This window comes from Phyllobates terribilis, unplaced genomic scaffold, assembly GCF_046119375.1.
Source record: "Phyllobates terribilis strain yellow unplaced genomic scaffold, ASM4611937v1 Scaffold_1__5_contigs__length_1240528914, whole genome shotgun sequence".
In the NCBI taxonomy this organism is placed as follows: domain Eukaryota; kingdom Metazoa; phylum Chordata; class Amphibia; order Anura; family Dendrobatidae; genus Phyllobates; species Phyllobates terribilis.
The window spans coordinates 1,208,170,750-1,208,184,383 of NW_027362761.1; the positions used below are offsets into that span (position 1 = coordinate 1,208,170,750).

Below are 13,634 nucleotides of genomic sequence, written 5' to 3' on the forward strand. Positions count from 1 at the left end.
GGAGTCCAGTGGGCGGTCCTAACCGATGATTAACAGCGCCTTCTTTATAGATGGCGATCAGTCACTGAGTAGCACCACCCACTGGACTTCTAGGGGCGGTATGAGTGAGGTTATCAGTGTATGAAATGTTATACTGAATTGTTGCCCCAATCTATAATGTGCTGGTCCTGGATGGACGGTGTCTGGAGGATGACGGCTGCCTGTAACCAAAAAAAAAGCACCATACAGATTTGGTATTTTTTACTGACCAATAGAATTGCGTTGCTCACTTGTAATTAATTATATATATTATAATTATTATTATTATTTTTTATTTTTTCCAGTACATTTATATGGTACAGCAAGTGATGTCATTAAAAACCTACAACTCATTCTGCAAAAATTTACTTTAAGCCCTCGTATAGCTATGGTGATGGGAAAAATTAAAGAAAGTGATGGTTTTTTTAGAAAAAAGTCAGGAGGAAAATCGCCCGGTCGTGAAGGGGTTAAAAAGCGTAATACTCCCCTAAAAATACCGAGAACTGTCGAGACACCATTTCCTCGGGTCGTGTAGGTAGCAGACGTTCCTGGTGATATTCGGCGTTCTGTATTATTCTGACCACTGGTTACCTATAGAAAGCTTTTATCCAGTGTTGTAATTGCCCTGGTGCGTTATATCTTCTTAGACAAAGACCGTGACGCGTCGCCCAGGATGACGCACAAGAGGGCATTCAGCGACGAGGTCAGCCAACTCAAGCTCTTCCCAGAACCAAAGGCTGTGCAGAACCTAAAGCCAAAGGGCAGCCCCATCTCCAAGTCTTCTGTCTGCATCAACGGAAGCCACGTCTACACAGAAGTGCCTGCTCCAAAGCCAATCCCTCTGGAGAAATCTTCCCCCGCGTCCAAGTCTTTTCACAATATCGTAAGGAAAGCCGAGGACGTGACTGAAGTGATCAGAGGACCGAGCCAACCTTCCGAGAAACTGGAGACTAAGCCACCGGGGCCTGCTTCGGAGGGGCAAAATGCCTCCTTAAAGCCAACGCCACAACCAAAGCCGACCAACAACCCAGTGCGAGCGGAAAACAAACCTGTTCAGATCACCACCCCTATGGTGTTTACCGAGGATATGTCTAAGAATAAAAGTCCAGAAGTGAAGGCCAAAGACGAGAAACCCAAGAGTGGCATTTACCAAGGAACTGAGAAGAACAATTCTGCTAACCAGAGTCTTTCTGAGCCAAAGCCACACGTGCCGGCGAGCTCCGAGGAGAGGGCCAAGGTCGGGGCCTGGTTTGGTGCCAAAGATGAGAAGGAGGCTCAACAAAAACCAAGGTGGGTAGTTCTTATTCTTGTTGGTGTCTTCACCTTCAGTTCACCAGTTTCTGGAAAAAACGGGTGGTGCCACGTTCTGTAGCTTCTGTACTCCATGGATGGTGGCTTGGTGCCTTCAAGCATTTTCATATGACTGGTGTTTCGGTGGAGTTCTCGTAGAGCTGGGCCTTTTAGAGAAGGTTTTACTCAACATATTTTTGAGTATCTGTTGGATCAGGGGTTTGAATTTGGGATCCTTCTTCTTTTTTTTTTTTTTTTTTTCTTCTATTTGAGTTGGCAATCTCTAAATTTTTAAAGACCTCTCGGCAGCTCTGTCCCATAAGGAATGGCATCGAGATCGCGATCGCAGGGGACTGATCAAAAATGTAAAAATACATATATAATGTTCTTTTTTTTTTCTCATTTTAATAATGAAAAAAAAAAATCCCGTATTCCAAGCATTAGCAGTGAACAAATAAAAAAAAATATATATAAAACTAAGAATAAATAAAATTATAAAAAAAACAAATTCATCCCTTAAAGCGAATGCAGAAATGGGGGCTGGTGGGGGATCGATACCTGAATGAGATATAATAAATATATATATACGGTTTGGACACACCTTCTCATTTAAAGATTTTTCTGTATTTTCATGACTATGAAAATTGTACATTCACACTGAAGGCATCAAAACTATGAATTACCACATGTGGAATTATATACTTAACAAAAAGTGTGAAACAACTGAAAATATGTCTTATATTCTAGGTTCTTCAAAGTAGCCACCTTTTGCTTTGATGACTGCTTTGCACACTCTCGGCATTCTCTTGATGAGCTTCAAGAGGTAGTCACCGGAAATGGTTTTCACTTCACAGGTGTGCCCTGTCAGGTTTAATAAGTGGGATTTCTTGCCTTATAAATGGTGTTGGGACCATCAGTTGTGTTGTGCAGAAGTCTGGTGGATACACAGCTGATAGTCTTACTGAATAGACTGTTAGAATTTGTATTATGGCAAGAAAAAAAGCAGCTAAGTAAAGAAAAACGAGTGGCCATCATTACTTTAAGAAATGAAGGTCAGTCAGTCTGAAAAATTGGGCAAACTTTGAAAGTGTCCCCAAGTGCAGTTGCAAAAACCATCAAGTTCTACAAAGAAACTGGCTCACATGAGGACCGCCCCAGGAAAGGAAGACCAAGAGTCACCTCTGCTTCTGAGGATAAGTTTATCCAAGTCACCAGCCTCAGAAATCGCAGGTTAACAGCAGCTCAGATTAGAGACCAGGTCAATGCCACACAGAGTTCTAGCAGCAGACACATCTCTTCAACAACTGTTAAGAGGAGACTTTGTGCAGCAGGCCTTCATGGTAAAATAGCTGCTAGGAAACCACTGCTAAGGACAGGCAACAAGCAAAAGAGACGTGTTTGGGCTAAAGAACACAAGGAATGGACATTAGACCAGTGGAAATCTGTGCTTTGGTCTGATGAGTCCAAATTTGAGATCTGTGGTTCCAACCACCGTGTCTTTGTGCGACGCAGAAAAGGTGAACGGATGGACTCTACATGCCTGGTTCCCACCGTGAAGCATGGAGGAGGAGGTGTGATGGTGTGGGGGGCTTTGCTGGTGACACTGTTGGGGATTTATTCAAAATTGAAGGCATACTGAACCAGCATGGCTACCACAGCATCTTGCAGCGGCATGCTATTCCATCCGGTTTGCGTTTAGTTGGACCATCATTTATTTTTCAACAGGACAATGACCCCAAACACCTCCAGGCTGTGTAAGGGCTATTTGACCAAGAAGAAGAGTGATGGGGTGCTACGCCAGATGACCTGGCCTCCACAGTCACCAGACCTGAACCCAATCGAGATGGTTTGGGGTGAGCTGGACCGCAGAGTGAAGGCAAAAGGGCCAACAAGTGCTAAGCATCTCTGGGAACTCCTTCAAGATTGTTGGAAGACCATTTCCGGTGACTACCTCTTGAAGCTCATCAAGAGAATGCCAAGAGTGTGCAAAGCAGTCATCAAAGCAAAAGGTGGCTACTGTGAAGAACCTAGAATATAAGACATATTTTCAGTTGTTTCACACTTTTTTGTTAAGTATATAATTCCACATGTGTTAATTCATAGTTTTGATGCCTATTATTTATATTTTTTATTTCTCCAAGACATTTTGAAGCACCCAAATTATATAGAGATATTTGGGCGCTTCAAAATGTCTTTAAAAAAAAAAAAAAACACGATACAAATCTCTGAAAATGGTAACAAACCATATTTTTTTATTATTATTATTTTTACTGCTTTTGATTTTGTGGCTAAAAACGTAAAAAAAAATTTGGTTTGTTACCATTTTCTAAGATTTGTAGAATTTATACTAAATAAACTAATAATAAATAAAATATACTATACCGCACAATGTGCGCAGGAGGAACAATAACAGAATAGGGTTTTTTTTTGCCAAACTACAATTTTTAGTACCTTCCTCCCTTCTTTTTTTTTTAATTTTTTGGTGACATTGAAAGCTAAAGAGCAAGGCATTTGGAAAATAAGAGATCTTGGAAGGTGGGGGGGGAACAATATCACAAAATTAAATTGGCAAGTCCTTAAGGGGTTAAGGTGTGCTGCCATGTATATGTGCTATGGCCTACTCTTTCTCTCGGCCGGACCCCGTTACCTGCCGCCTCCCAGTAATGATGAGATTCCGGGTTGGGCTTTCCTGTCTGTGATTTGTAGGACACAGTCCCGTTTTCCGGGTCATTAGGCGGTCACACGCTTCACTAACCTCACAGATGTCAGCACATTGATTCTACATAAAGTGGAATCGTTACATAAGTGCCGTCCGCTGAGCGCGCCTGTAATTGTGCGAGGCCGCAGCACCGCGCGCGCCTGTAATTGTGCGAGGCCGCAGCACCGCGCGCGCCTGTAATTGTGCGAGGCCGCAGCACCGCGCGCGCCTGTAATTGTGCGAGGCCGCAGCACCGCGCGGTGATGCTCGCCAGTGATCGGGGCGCGATCTATCACCGGTTATCATCTATTACATGTAATCACACAAGCTCATGTTCACACCACCCTCCTAGCACACACTCTCCCCCTGGTTTCTGCTGCAGCTTTGGCTTCGTTTTCCATGCTCAATCCAGATTTTATTTTTTTTTCTTTTGTGAAAAACCAGAGCCTAAAATTTTGAATGCATGTGAACCAGGGGCATATAATAAAATCATAGGAGCCTAATAGAAAAAGTCCTATTTGAGCTCCATCCCATCCACACCTCCCTTCTGAAAAGAAGAAGAAAAAATATTTGTTGGGGTCCAGGTACATAAACTCCAGAGCATAACTCCCAAATTTTAAAGACATTTCAGAGAGACATGTATCGCGGCACTAATACAGTAATTTTGCCCACTGAAGTCTCACCCACTACTATACCCCTCACCCACTACTATGCCCCGTACATGTCCCCCATAGAGTGTGGCTCCACACACAGCATATCTTCTCCACAGTGAATCATCCCACATGCACAGTGTGATGTGCCCACAGTCCCCCCATATATTATGATGACCCCTACTGTCTCCCCACACAGTGTAATGGTTCCCAAAAAGACACTTTGATGGCCCCACACTACATTCCCCCCACATCCCCTCCCAGATTCAATATGATGTCCCCACATTACATTCCCCCCACACACAGTATGATGTCCCCACAAGACCTCCACCCCCCACACACAGTACGATGTTCCCACGGTCCATTCCGAACCCTAAGTATGATGTCTGATGTCCCTAGAGTACATTCTGCACACAGTATGATGCCCTCACTGTACAATCGACCCTACACAGTATGATGCCCCCACTGTACATTCTCCTCTACGCAGTATGATGCCCCCACGGTATATTCTCCTCTACACAGTATGATGCCCCCACTGTATATTCTCCTCTACACAGTATGATGCCCCCACGGTACATTCTCCTCTAGGAGGCCTCTATCCACATTCATACCTCAAAATGCCAGTGAAGCTTTTATAATGTTATGCTTGCAGTTTTGTTGCCTACCCCCCACACTCTCTCCATTACTGTTCCATTCTGAGGACCTGTGACCAGATGCTAGCAAGCCGTAGTTGGGGTAAACATAATACGGTGCTTACAGCAGAGAATGACAACAACATAGGACACTGCTGCTTCTAAAGGTTACTCTCTACTAGAGGAGGACACTACTGCTTCTAAAGGTTACTCTCTACTAGAGGAGGACACAGCTGCTTCTTAAGTTTAACTGAGTCTCACAGCATCAAATACTGTGTGTGTCCGGTGTATTTTGGGCTCCAGTGTATTGGAAGGACATAGCTGAACTAGAAGAGCGGAGAAGAGGGACCAATGTTAATAAGGGAATGGGTTATAAGAAGATGGGTTATTCAGTTTGGAAAAATGAACACTTAGGGATGACCTTATTATATTGTACAAATATATGAGGAGACTGTAAAGAGATCATTTTACACCTTAGCCCGTGATGATGATAAGGGGGCATCCTCAACGTCTAGAGGAAAGGTTTATTAATCACAGACGGTGATTCTTTACTGTAAGAGCAATGAGACTATGGAACTCTCTTCCACATGATAATATAATGGTTGATTCACAGAAATACCTAAAGAAACGCCTGGATGCCTTTCTTGAAAAATATACTATTACAGGTTACGACTATATTAGATTCTGTGATTGCGGAGGTGATCCAGGAAACTTTGCTGATTTCCGGATGTGGAGTCAGGAAAGAATTTTTCCCCTCATCTTTCCTCTAATATGGGACAATAAGGATCTACCTCTTGGGGTTTTTGCCTTCATCTGGATGAACATGTTTCGCTATAGGGTGAACTCGATGGACTTATGTCTACCTTCAACCTTTTAAAACTATGAAACCCCATAGACACAGAGCTGAAAGCAAACACACTCTCATGCAAGGTGAGGGAAGGAACAAGTGTACAATGACGGGAAGAGTGGGGAGGGAGCCAAACAACTAGGGAAATGGGGGAGTGGAGACCCCTAGTGTCATGGGTGTGTCAGGTATAATAGACAGTCGCTCTGGATCTGGCTGTAGAAGGTTACTGTGCTTGGCATTGCGGACATCTTATTAATACTTCTTCCTTTAAGACCCAGCGGCGACCTCCCTCCTGCTGCTGATTGACACATCCTTGCATGGGAGTTAAAAACCCTCAGGTTGCTCCAGGCAATCGCCAGTGATACTACTATGTACCTTTGTGCATGCTTGGAGCACTAGCTGTTGGCTGGCTTCTTCTCTGGTGCCCTTGGAGGACAGTTGGCATTACTCCTCTGGTGTCTGATCAAGCCAAGTTAATCCCCTTTGTTTATCTACCTTGTTGTCTTTAGTTTGTAGTGGGGCCTGACCAGTGGTCACCCCTCCCCCTCCCTATCTAGGGCCAAGCTCTAGGGACATACAGGGTTTAGGGTCCTGCTCGGCGATATGTGTGTAACCTATATAGGGAGGATAGGGAAGTCAGGGTGATATTAGATCTGCCTAGGGATCTCCACTCTCCCTTTCCCTAGTGTTTGGGATTCCTTCCTCTCTTAACTTAGTGTTGCACTTAGTCTTTCCCACATCTTGGGTGACACCTAGGCAGATCTATTATCACCCTGACTACCCTATAGTCCCTATATAGGTTCCGCACCTATCGCCGAGCAGGAAACCTAATCGCTGAATGTCCCTAGAGCTAGGCCTTAGGTAGGGAGGGGACAGGGTGAACACTAGTCTGGCCCCACTGTAACAAAAGACAACAAAGTAAACAAAGGGGATATACTTAGCTTGAGAAGACACCAGAGAGATAACGCCAGCTGTCCTCCAACGGGAAGTCGAAGAAGAAACTAGCTGACTACTAGTACTCCTCCAGGCATGAACAGAGGAACATGGTACGATCACCGGCGACTCTCTGGAGACACAGAGTTTTTAATTACCAAGCAAGGGTGTGTCAATTAGCAGCAGGAGGTGGAGTTCACTGTTGGGTCGTAAAGGGAGCAGGATATCACTACACTACAGAGATGAGAGGATTAAGAAGGCGTCTGCAATACCAAGCGCAGTGACCTTCTACAGCCGGATCCAGAACGACTAGTGTGTCACTTGATGCAGCCATGACACACTGAGTAGAAGCGGTGATAGGTTTTATCCTGGTTGCTCTTTCTTCCGATCTCCTCCTCCTCCTCCTGCTTCTCCTAGCCAATACACTGGAGTCTGTTACTTTGCTGCATATTTAGCTAAATTAAATTTTTGAAAGTCGATCAAGAACTTTTTTCACTTTTTTAAATACGATGAACGAGCGTTTTTGGACTCGTCGTTCAGTTGCTCAACCCATACAGAATTGCATTTTGTGGGGTCCCCCCTATTTTATGAAACCAGCAAAGTTAAAGCAGGCAGCTGCGTGAGTACAGCAAAAGCGACGTACTCCACAAATGGAGACCTAAAAAACATAAACCAAGAAATAAAAACAAGACACTGTCCCTTGTTCACCACTTTACTAATAAAAAGATTCCCACGCAGCAAAAAAAGTAAAAACAAAACTTTGCCCATGTGTGGTTTTCGGTTTGCAGGTCATTCACATGAAGGTACATGGGGCTGAACTGCATTTGTAGACATGGACTATTTTTTTTCTCCTCCATCCTCGCTTCCTTGTTGGGGATATTATATATTTCGGGAGATGTCTTGTGTGAAGTTATAGTTATGAGGCCTGTGAGCAGCTCGCTCTTGCTCCCGCTGTCTATCTGGTAGGCAGAGTAGGCGTGTGTTGTGGTTTTTCTCACTTTTAGTTATTTGACACCTTCTCGGTCCTGATAGTTCCATTAGTTCATCTTCGATGGGGTAACATATGCATTTCCTAATCGAGTGTGGCCTCCAATTTCCGCAGGATGTAGTCTTGCCACAAACGACCAACTGCAAATAAAATTGTAAGACTTTTTTCTGAAATACATGCAATTTGTAAATCTGATGACTTCCGTCAGTATTACAGGACGCAGAGAGTGGACTCAAAATTTGGTGAAATTCTCTTTATCTAGGACATAGGGAGTCTGAGCGGATTCTCATTCTATATAGCATGTGAATGCAACCTCAGATCTGCTGGCTGGATTTAGGGTGGACTCATCACTTCACCTGTCTTGTCTTTTTATCAACTTGCTAGTCCGTTGAATACAATGGGAGAAATAATTTACCCATTTTTTTTGTTTTTCATAGATTTACCTAAAATCAGGTGAAAATTTTCCTTCCTTTTGACCTGGACTTTAGTTCACTGAATATTGTTGTATATCAACTATGTAAACAGATGCCCATGTGTAGTCTGCAGACCAGCTGAAAGGAAAAGGACATTACTGCTTCTAAAGGGTTACTCTACTAAACTGAGGACACTGCTGCTTGTAAAGGTTTCAAGGTGTTTTCCGGTCTAAGAAAAGTCTGCATACACCGTCAGTATTTCCCTGTGCCAGTGGGCATTTACGTGACCTCAAATGCAGTCACTTGCCAACTAGTCTCATCTGGCTTTTCAATAGAAGAGATTTCAGAAAACTTAGATGCAACTAGTCTGTGTGTGACTGCATGTATGCAAATCGTAAACATGCCCACTCAAATGGGATATACAGGGGAATTGTGACCGTGTGCACATCACACGTTGTCACGATTTGTCAGTCTGCAGTCACATATAGTGACTACATGCTTTTACTTCTTCAACTGGAAAACCCCTTTAATCTGAGTATTTTACTGTACAAAGTCAGCAACAGCCAAACCACAAAGGGAAATCTGTAGGATTTACCTCTACTGCTGCTTCTCCTGCTCCATAAAATACAGCCTCTACCTTACATTGCTTCTCATAACTTCATATAGCGTTAAAGCAAAAAAAGTGGTAAAAGAGGCTAAAACATAACCTTTAATAAATATAGGGTAAAAAAGACGAACAGAAAGTCACTAGGACCTAAAATCAAGTAGATGCCTGGCGGTGGTAGTAAAATAGAACTACCCAAAATACATATATGCTTGGTGCAAACATGAATTATATGGCATAATACCCAGTTATAGCCCACCAGTATCCTAAACAAGACAACGGCAAATAACGTAGCTGTCACCAAGAGGCCTTAGCATACATGAACCATATCAGACAAGCAGTGTAGGGAGAGCCGTCGCGGAGTGGGGGCGCCAACTGCGCAGGTTTCTAGGGTGCCAACCTCCACTGGTAGGTAGGGACTGTGCTTGATAGTACCTTACTAGGGACGGACAGACTTTGCTCTTCAAACTTTGTTCATAACAGTTGTGGTCCCTGCCTTTGTCTCTCTCCCCTTGCCTCTTACACTCCCCCCATTGGTACTTCTTTTTCTTTGGGTTGGATGTGTGCTTGGTATACTAATGCTTCATGCCTGCTGACTCTATGCAACTTGTGGCGATTTTTCAGCCATTGACCACCTGGGGACTAGGTAGCGTCGTTGAAATCTACTTCGCCGCTTGTGGTACGTAGCCGGAGCTATGTCCAGTGTTGGTTTATTATGGACACTCCTCCAGGCTGGAGTGAGGATGGGTACCGTGTGATGTGCCTGCTTGGTCCCACCCATTCGATCGTGTGAGTAGTAGTATCCCACATGATGTGATCACTGCCCTTATCGCATCACCTTATCGCACCGAATGTGACGCTTGCGTGTCACGACCCGCGCCTGCGTTCCACATACCGGATGTGAGGTTGCCGGAACCGGAAGTGACGCGTCCGCGTGATTAGGGAGCGCGGGTAGATACAAATAGGATGAGGATCTCATCTGTAAGTTGCGCCGCCTCTGTGATAGGCTTGGCGACGGACACCGAGGATCAAATTGAGTGAGATTACACCCCTTCTCCCCTGATGAGTTACTGAGGTGATGAAATGCGTTGGGAGTGGTGTTCCATATGTGGTTGGTGGCTGAAGAGGTGAGCTGTCTTAAGCCAGAGGCGTGAACTGACACTGTGTACGGTGAGGTTGTTCCAATATTATTCTTAAGTGTGAACTCTCACAATAAATCACTGCTTGTCTGATATGGTTCATGTATGCTAAGGCCTCTTGGTGACAGCTACGTTATTTGCCGTTGTCTTGTTTAGGATACTGGTGGGCTATAACTGGGTATTATGCCATATAATTCATGTTTGCACCAGGCATATATGTATTTTGGGTAGTTCTATTTTACTACCACCGGCAGGCATCTACTTGATTTTAGGTCCTAGTGACTTTCTGTTCGTCTTTTTTTACCCTATATTTATTAAAGGTTATGTTTTAACCTCTTTTACCACTTTTTTTTGCTTTTAATGTACTTTGATCAAGTGGTCATCTATTTCTATTGAACCCCTCTGCTACGTTTCTTAACTTCATATAGCATTTAAAAGCATAGGTCACCCTTGTTTCTATACATCTCCCACCTAGAAAGCAGGAAGTCTAATAGAGCGGTGAAAATGGTGAGACAGCAGAGAGTTCTGACTCACAAGATACAGTGAAGGAAATAAGTTAATTTTAACATTGAGAGAGAGAATATCCACCCCCCCCCAAAAAAAAAAATCAAGAAATTCACATTGTATAAATTTAGATAATTTTTTTTCCATTTTGCAGTGAGAAATAAGTATTTGATCCCTCTGGCAAACAACACTTAATACTTGGTGGTGAAACCTTGTTGGCAAGCACAGCAGTCAGACTTTTTTTGTAGTTGATGATGAGGGTTGCGCACATGTCAGGAGGAGTTTTGGTCCACTCCTCTCTGGAGATCATCTCTAAATCATTAAGATTTTGAGGCTGTCGCTTGGCACCTAGGAGCTTCAACTCCCTCCATAAGTTTTCTATGGGCTTAAGGTCTGGGGACTGGCTAGACCACTCCATGACCCTAATGTGCTTCTTTTTGAGCCCCTCCTTTGCTGCCTTGGCTATATGTTTTGGGTCATTGTCTTACTGGAAGACCCAGCCACGACCCACTTTAATATCCTGGTGAAGGGAAGGAGGTTGTCACTTAGGATTTTACGGTACCTGGCTCCATCCATTCTCCCATTGATGCAGTGAAGTAGTCCTGTGCCCTTAGCAGAGAAACACCCCCAAAACATAATGTTTCCACCTCCATGCTTGACAGTGGGGACGGTGTTCTTTGGGTCATAGGCAGCATTTATTTTCCTCCAAACACGGCGAGTTGAGTTAATGCCAAAGAGCTAAATTTTTGTCTCATCTGACCTCAGCACCTTCTCCCAATTAACTCACAGAATCATCCAAGTGTTAATTGGCAAACTTCAGACGGGCCGGCACATGTGCCTTCTTGAGCAGGGGGACCTTGCGGGCACTACAGAGTTTTAAACCTTTAAGGCAGGGGTCCTCAAACTGTGGGCCACATGCGGCCCGCGGAGGACTTTTATCCGGCCCGCCGGGCTATGGTGCCCGCCCTTCTCCCCGCTTGCTCAGGGCCCTGGCAGCCGGATACTTGCCTCTCCCCGTGCCTCTGCAGATCCGCTGTCTTCCTGCTCTGCGCTTCCTGTGACGTCTCAGGTCAGAGGGTGCGGTGACGTCTTTACACCGCGCCCTCCCGAGTGCCGTCTCAGGCAGCGCAGAGCAGGACAACGCCGCCGCGACGCTGGAGTCAAGACCAGAGTAGAGCAGCGGCAGCAAGTGAGAAGTGAGGTGAGTATTGGATTTTTTTTTAATGTATGGAGGCTTAGGGGCATTATATGGGGGGGTGACATCCTGCAAGGGATATAATATGGGGGGGTGACATACTGCAAGGGGTATAATATGGGGGGGTGACATCCTGCATGGGGCATTATATGGGGGGGTGACATACTGCATGGGGCATTATATGGGGGGGTGACATGCTGCATGGGGCATTATATGGGGGGGTGACATGCTGCATGGGGCATTATATGGGGGGGTGACATCCTGCATGGGGTATAATATGGGGGGGTGACATCCTGCATGGGGTATAATATGGGGGGGTGACATCCTGCATGGGGCATGATATGGGGGGGTGACATCCTGCATGGGGCATGATATGGGGGGGTGACATCCTGCATGGGGCATTATATGGGGGGGTGACATCCTGCAAGGGGTATAATATGGGGGGGTGACATACTGCAAGGGGTATAATATGGGGGGGTGACATGCTGCATGGGGCATGATATGGGGGGGTGACATGCTGCATGGGGCATGATATGGGGGGGTGACATGCTGCATGGGGCATGATATGGGGGGGTGACATGCTGCATGGGGCATGATATGGGGGGGTGACATGCTGCATGGGGCATGATATGGGGGGGTGACATGCTGCATGGGGCATGATATGGGGGGAAAGGGACATCCTGCATGGGGCATAATATGGGGGGGTGACATGCTGCATGGGGCATTATATGGGGGGGTGACATGCTGCATGGGGCATTATATGGGGTGAGGCATCCAGCATGGGGCATTATATGGGGGGAAAGGGACATGCTGCATGGGGCATAATATGGGGGGGTGACATGCTGCATGGGGCATTATATGGGGGGGTGACATCCTGCAAGGGGTATAATATGGGGGGGGTGACATCCTGCATGGGGCATGATATGGGGGGGTGACATCCTGCATGGGGCATGATATGGGGGGGTGACATCCTGCATGGGGCATGATATGGGGGGGTGACATCCTGCATGGGGCATTATATGGGGGGGTGACATCCTGCATGGGGCATTATATGGGGGGGTGACATCCTGCAAGGGGTATAATATGGGGGGGTGACATACTGCAAGGGGTATAATATGGGGGGGTGACATGCTGCATGGGGCATGATATGGGGGGGTGACATGCTGCATGGGGCATGATATGGGGGGGTGACATGCTGCATGGGGCATGATATGGGGGGGTGACATGCTGCATGGGGCATGATATGGGGGGGTGACATGCTGCATGGGGCATTATATGGGGGGAAAGGGACATCCTGCATGGGGCATAATATGGGGGGAAAGGGACATCCTGCATGGGGCATAATATGGGGGGGTGACATGCTGCATGGGGCATTATATGGGGGGGGGTGACATGCTGCATGGGGCATTATATGGGGGGAGGCATCCAGCATGGGGCATTATATGGGGGGAAAGGGACATGCTGCATGGGGCATAATATGGGGGGGGTGACATGCTGCATGGGGCATAATATGGGGGGTGACATGCTGCATGGGGCATAATATGGGGGGGGTGACATGCTGCATGGGGCATAATATGGGGGGGTGACATGCTGCACGGGGCATAATATGGGGGGGTGACATGCTGCATGGGGCATAATATGGGGGGGTGACATGCTGCATGGGGCATAATATGGGGGGGGGTGACATGCTGCATGGGGCATTATATGGGGGGGGTGACATGCT

General features: G+C 45.9%; 1 protein-coding gene across 2 annotated transcripts in view; it reads left to right on the forward strand.

Moving 5' to 3' along the window:
- The window catches only part of RAB11FIP5 (RAB11 family interacting protein 5), a 118,327-nt gene that overhangs the window by 89,374 nt on the left and 15,319 nt on the right, over positions 1-13,634 (forward strand). For both annotated transcript variants that reach the window (XM_073649453.1, XM_073649458.1), the window contains one exon: positions 666-1,308. In XM_073649453.1, coding sequence (XP_073505554.1) covers positions 666-1,308 — 643 coding nt within the window. The remainder of the gene's footprint in view (positions 1-665; positions 1,309-13,634) is intronic.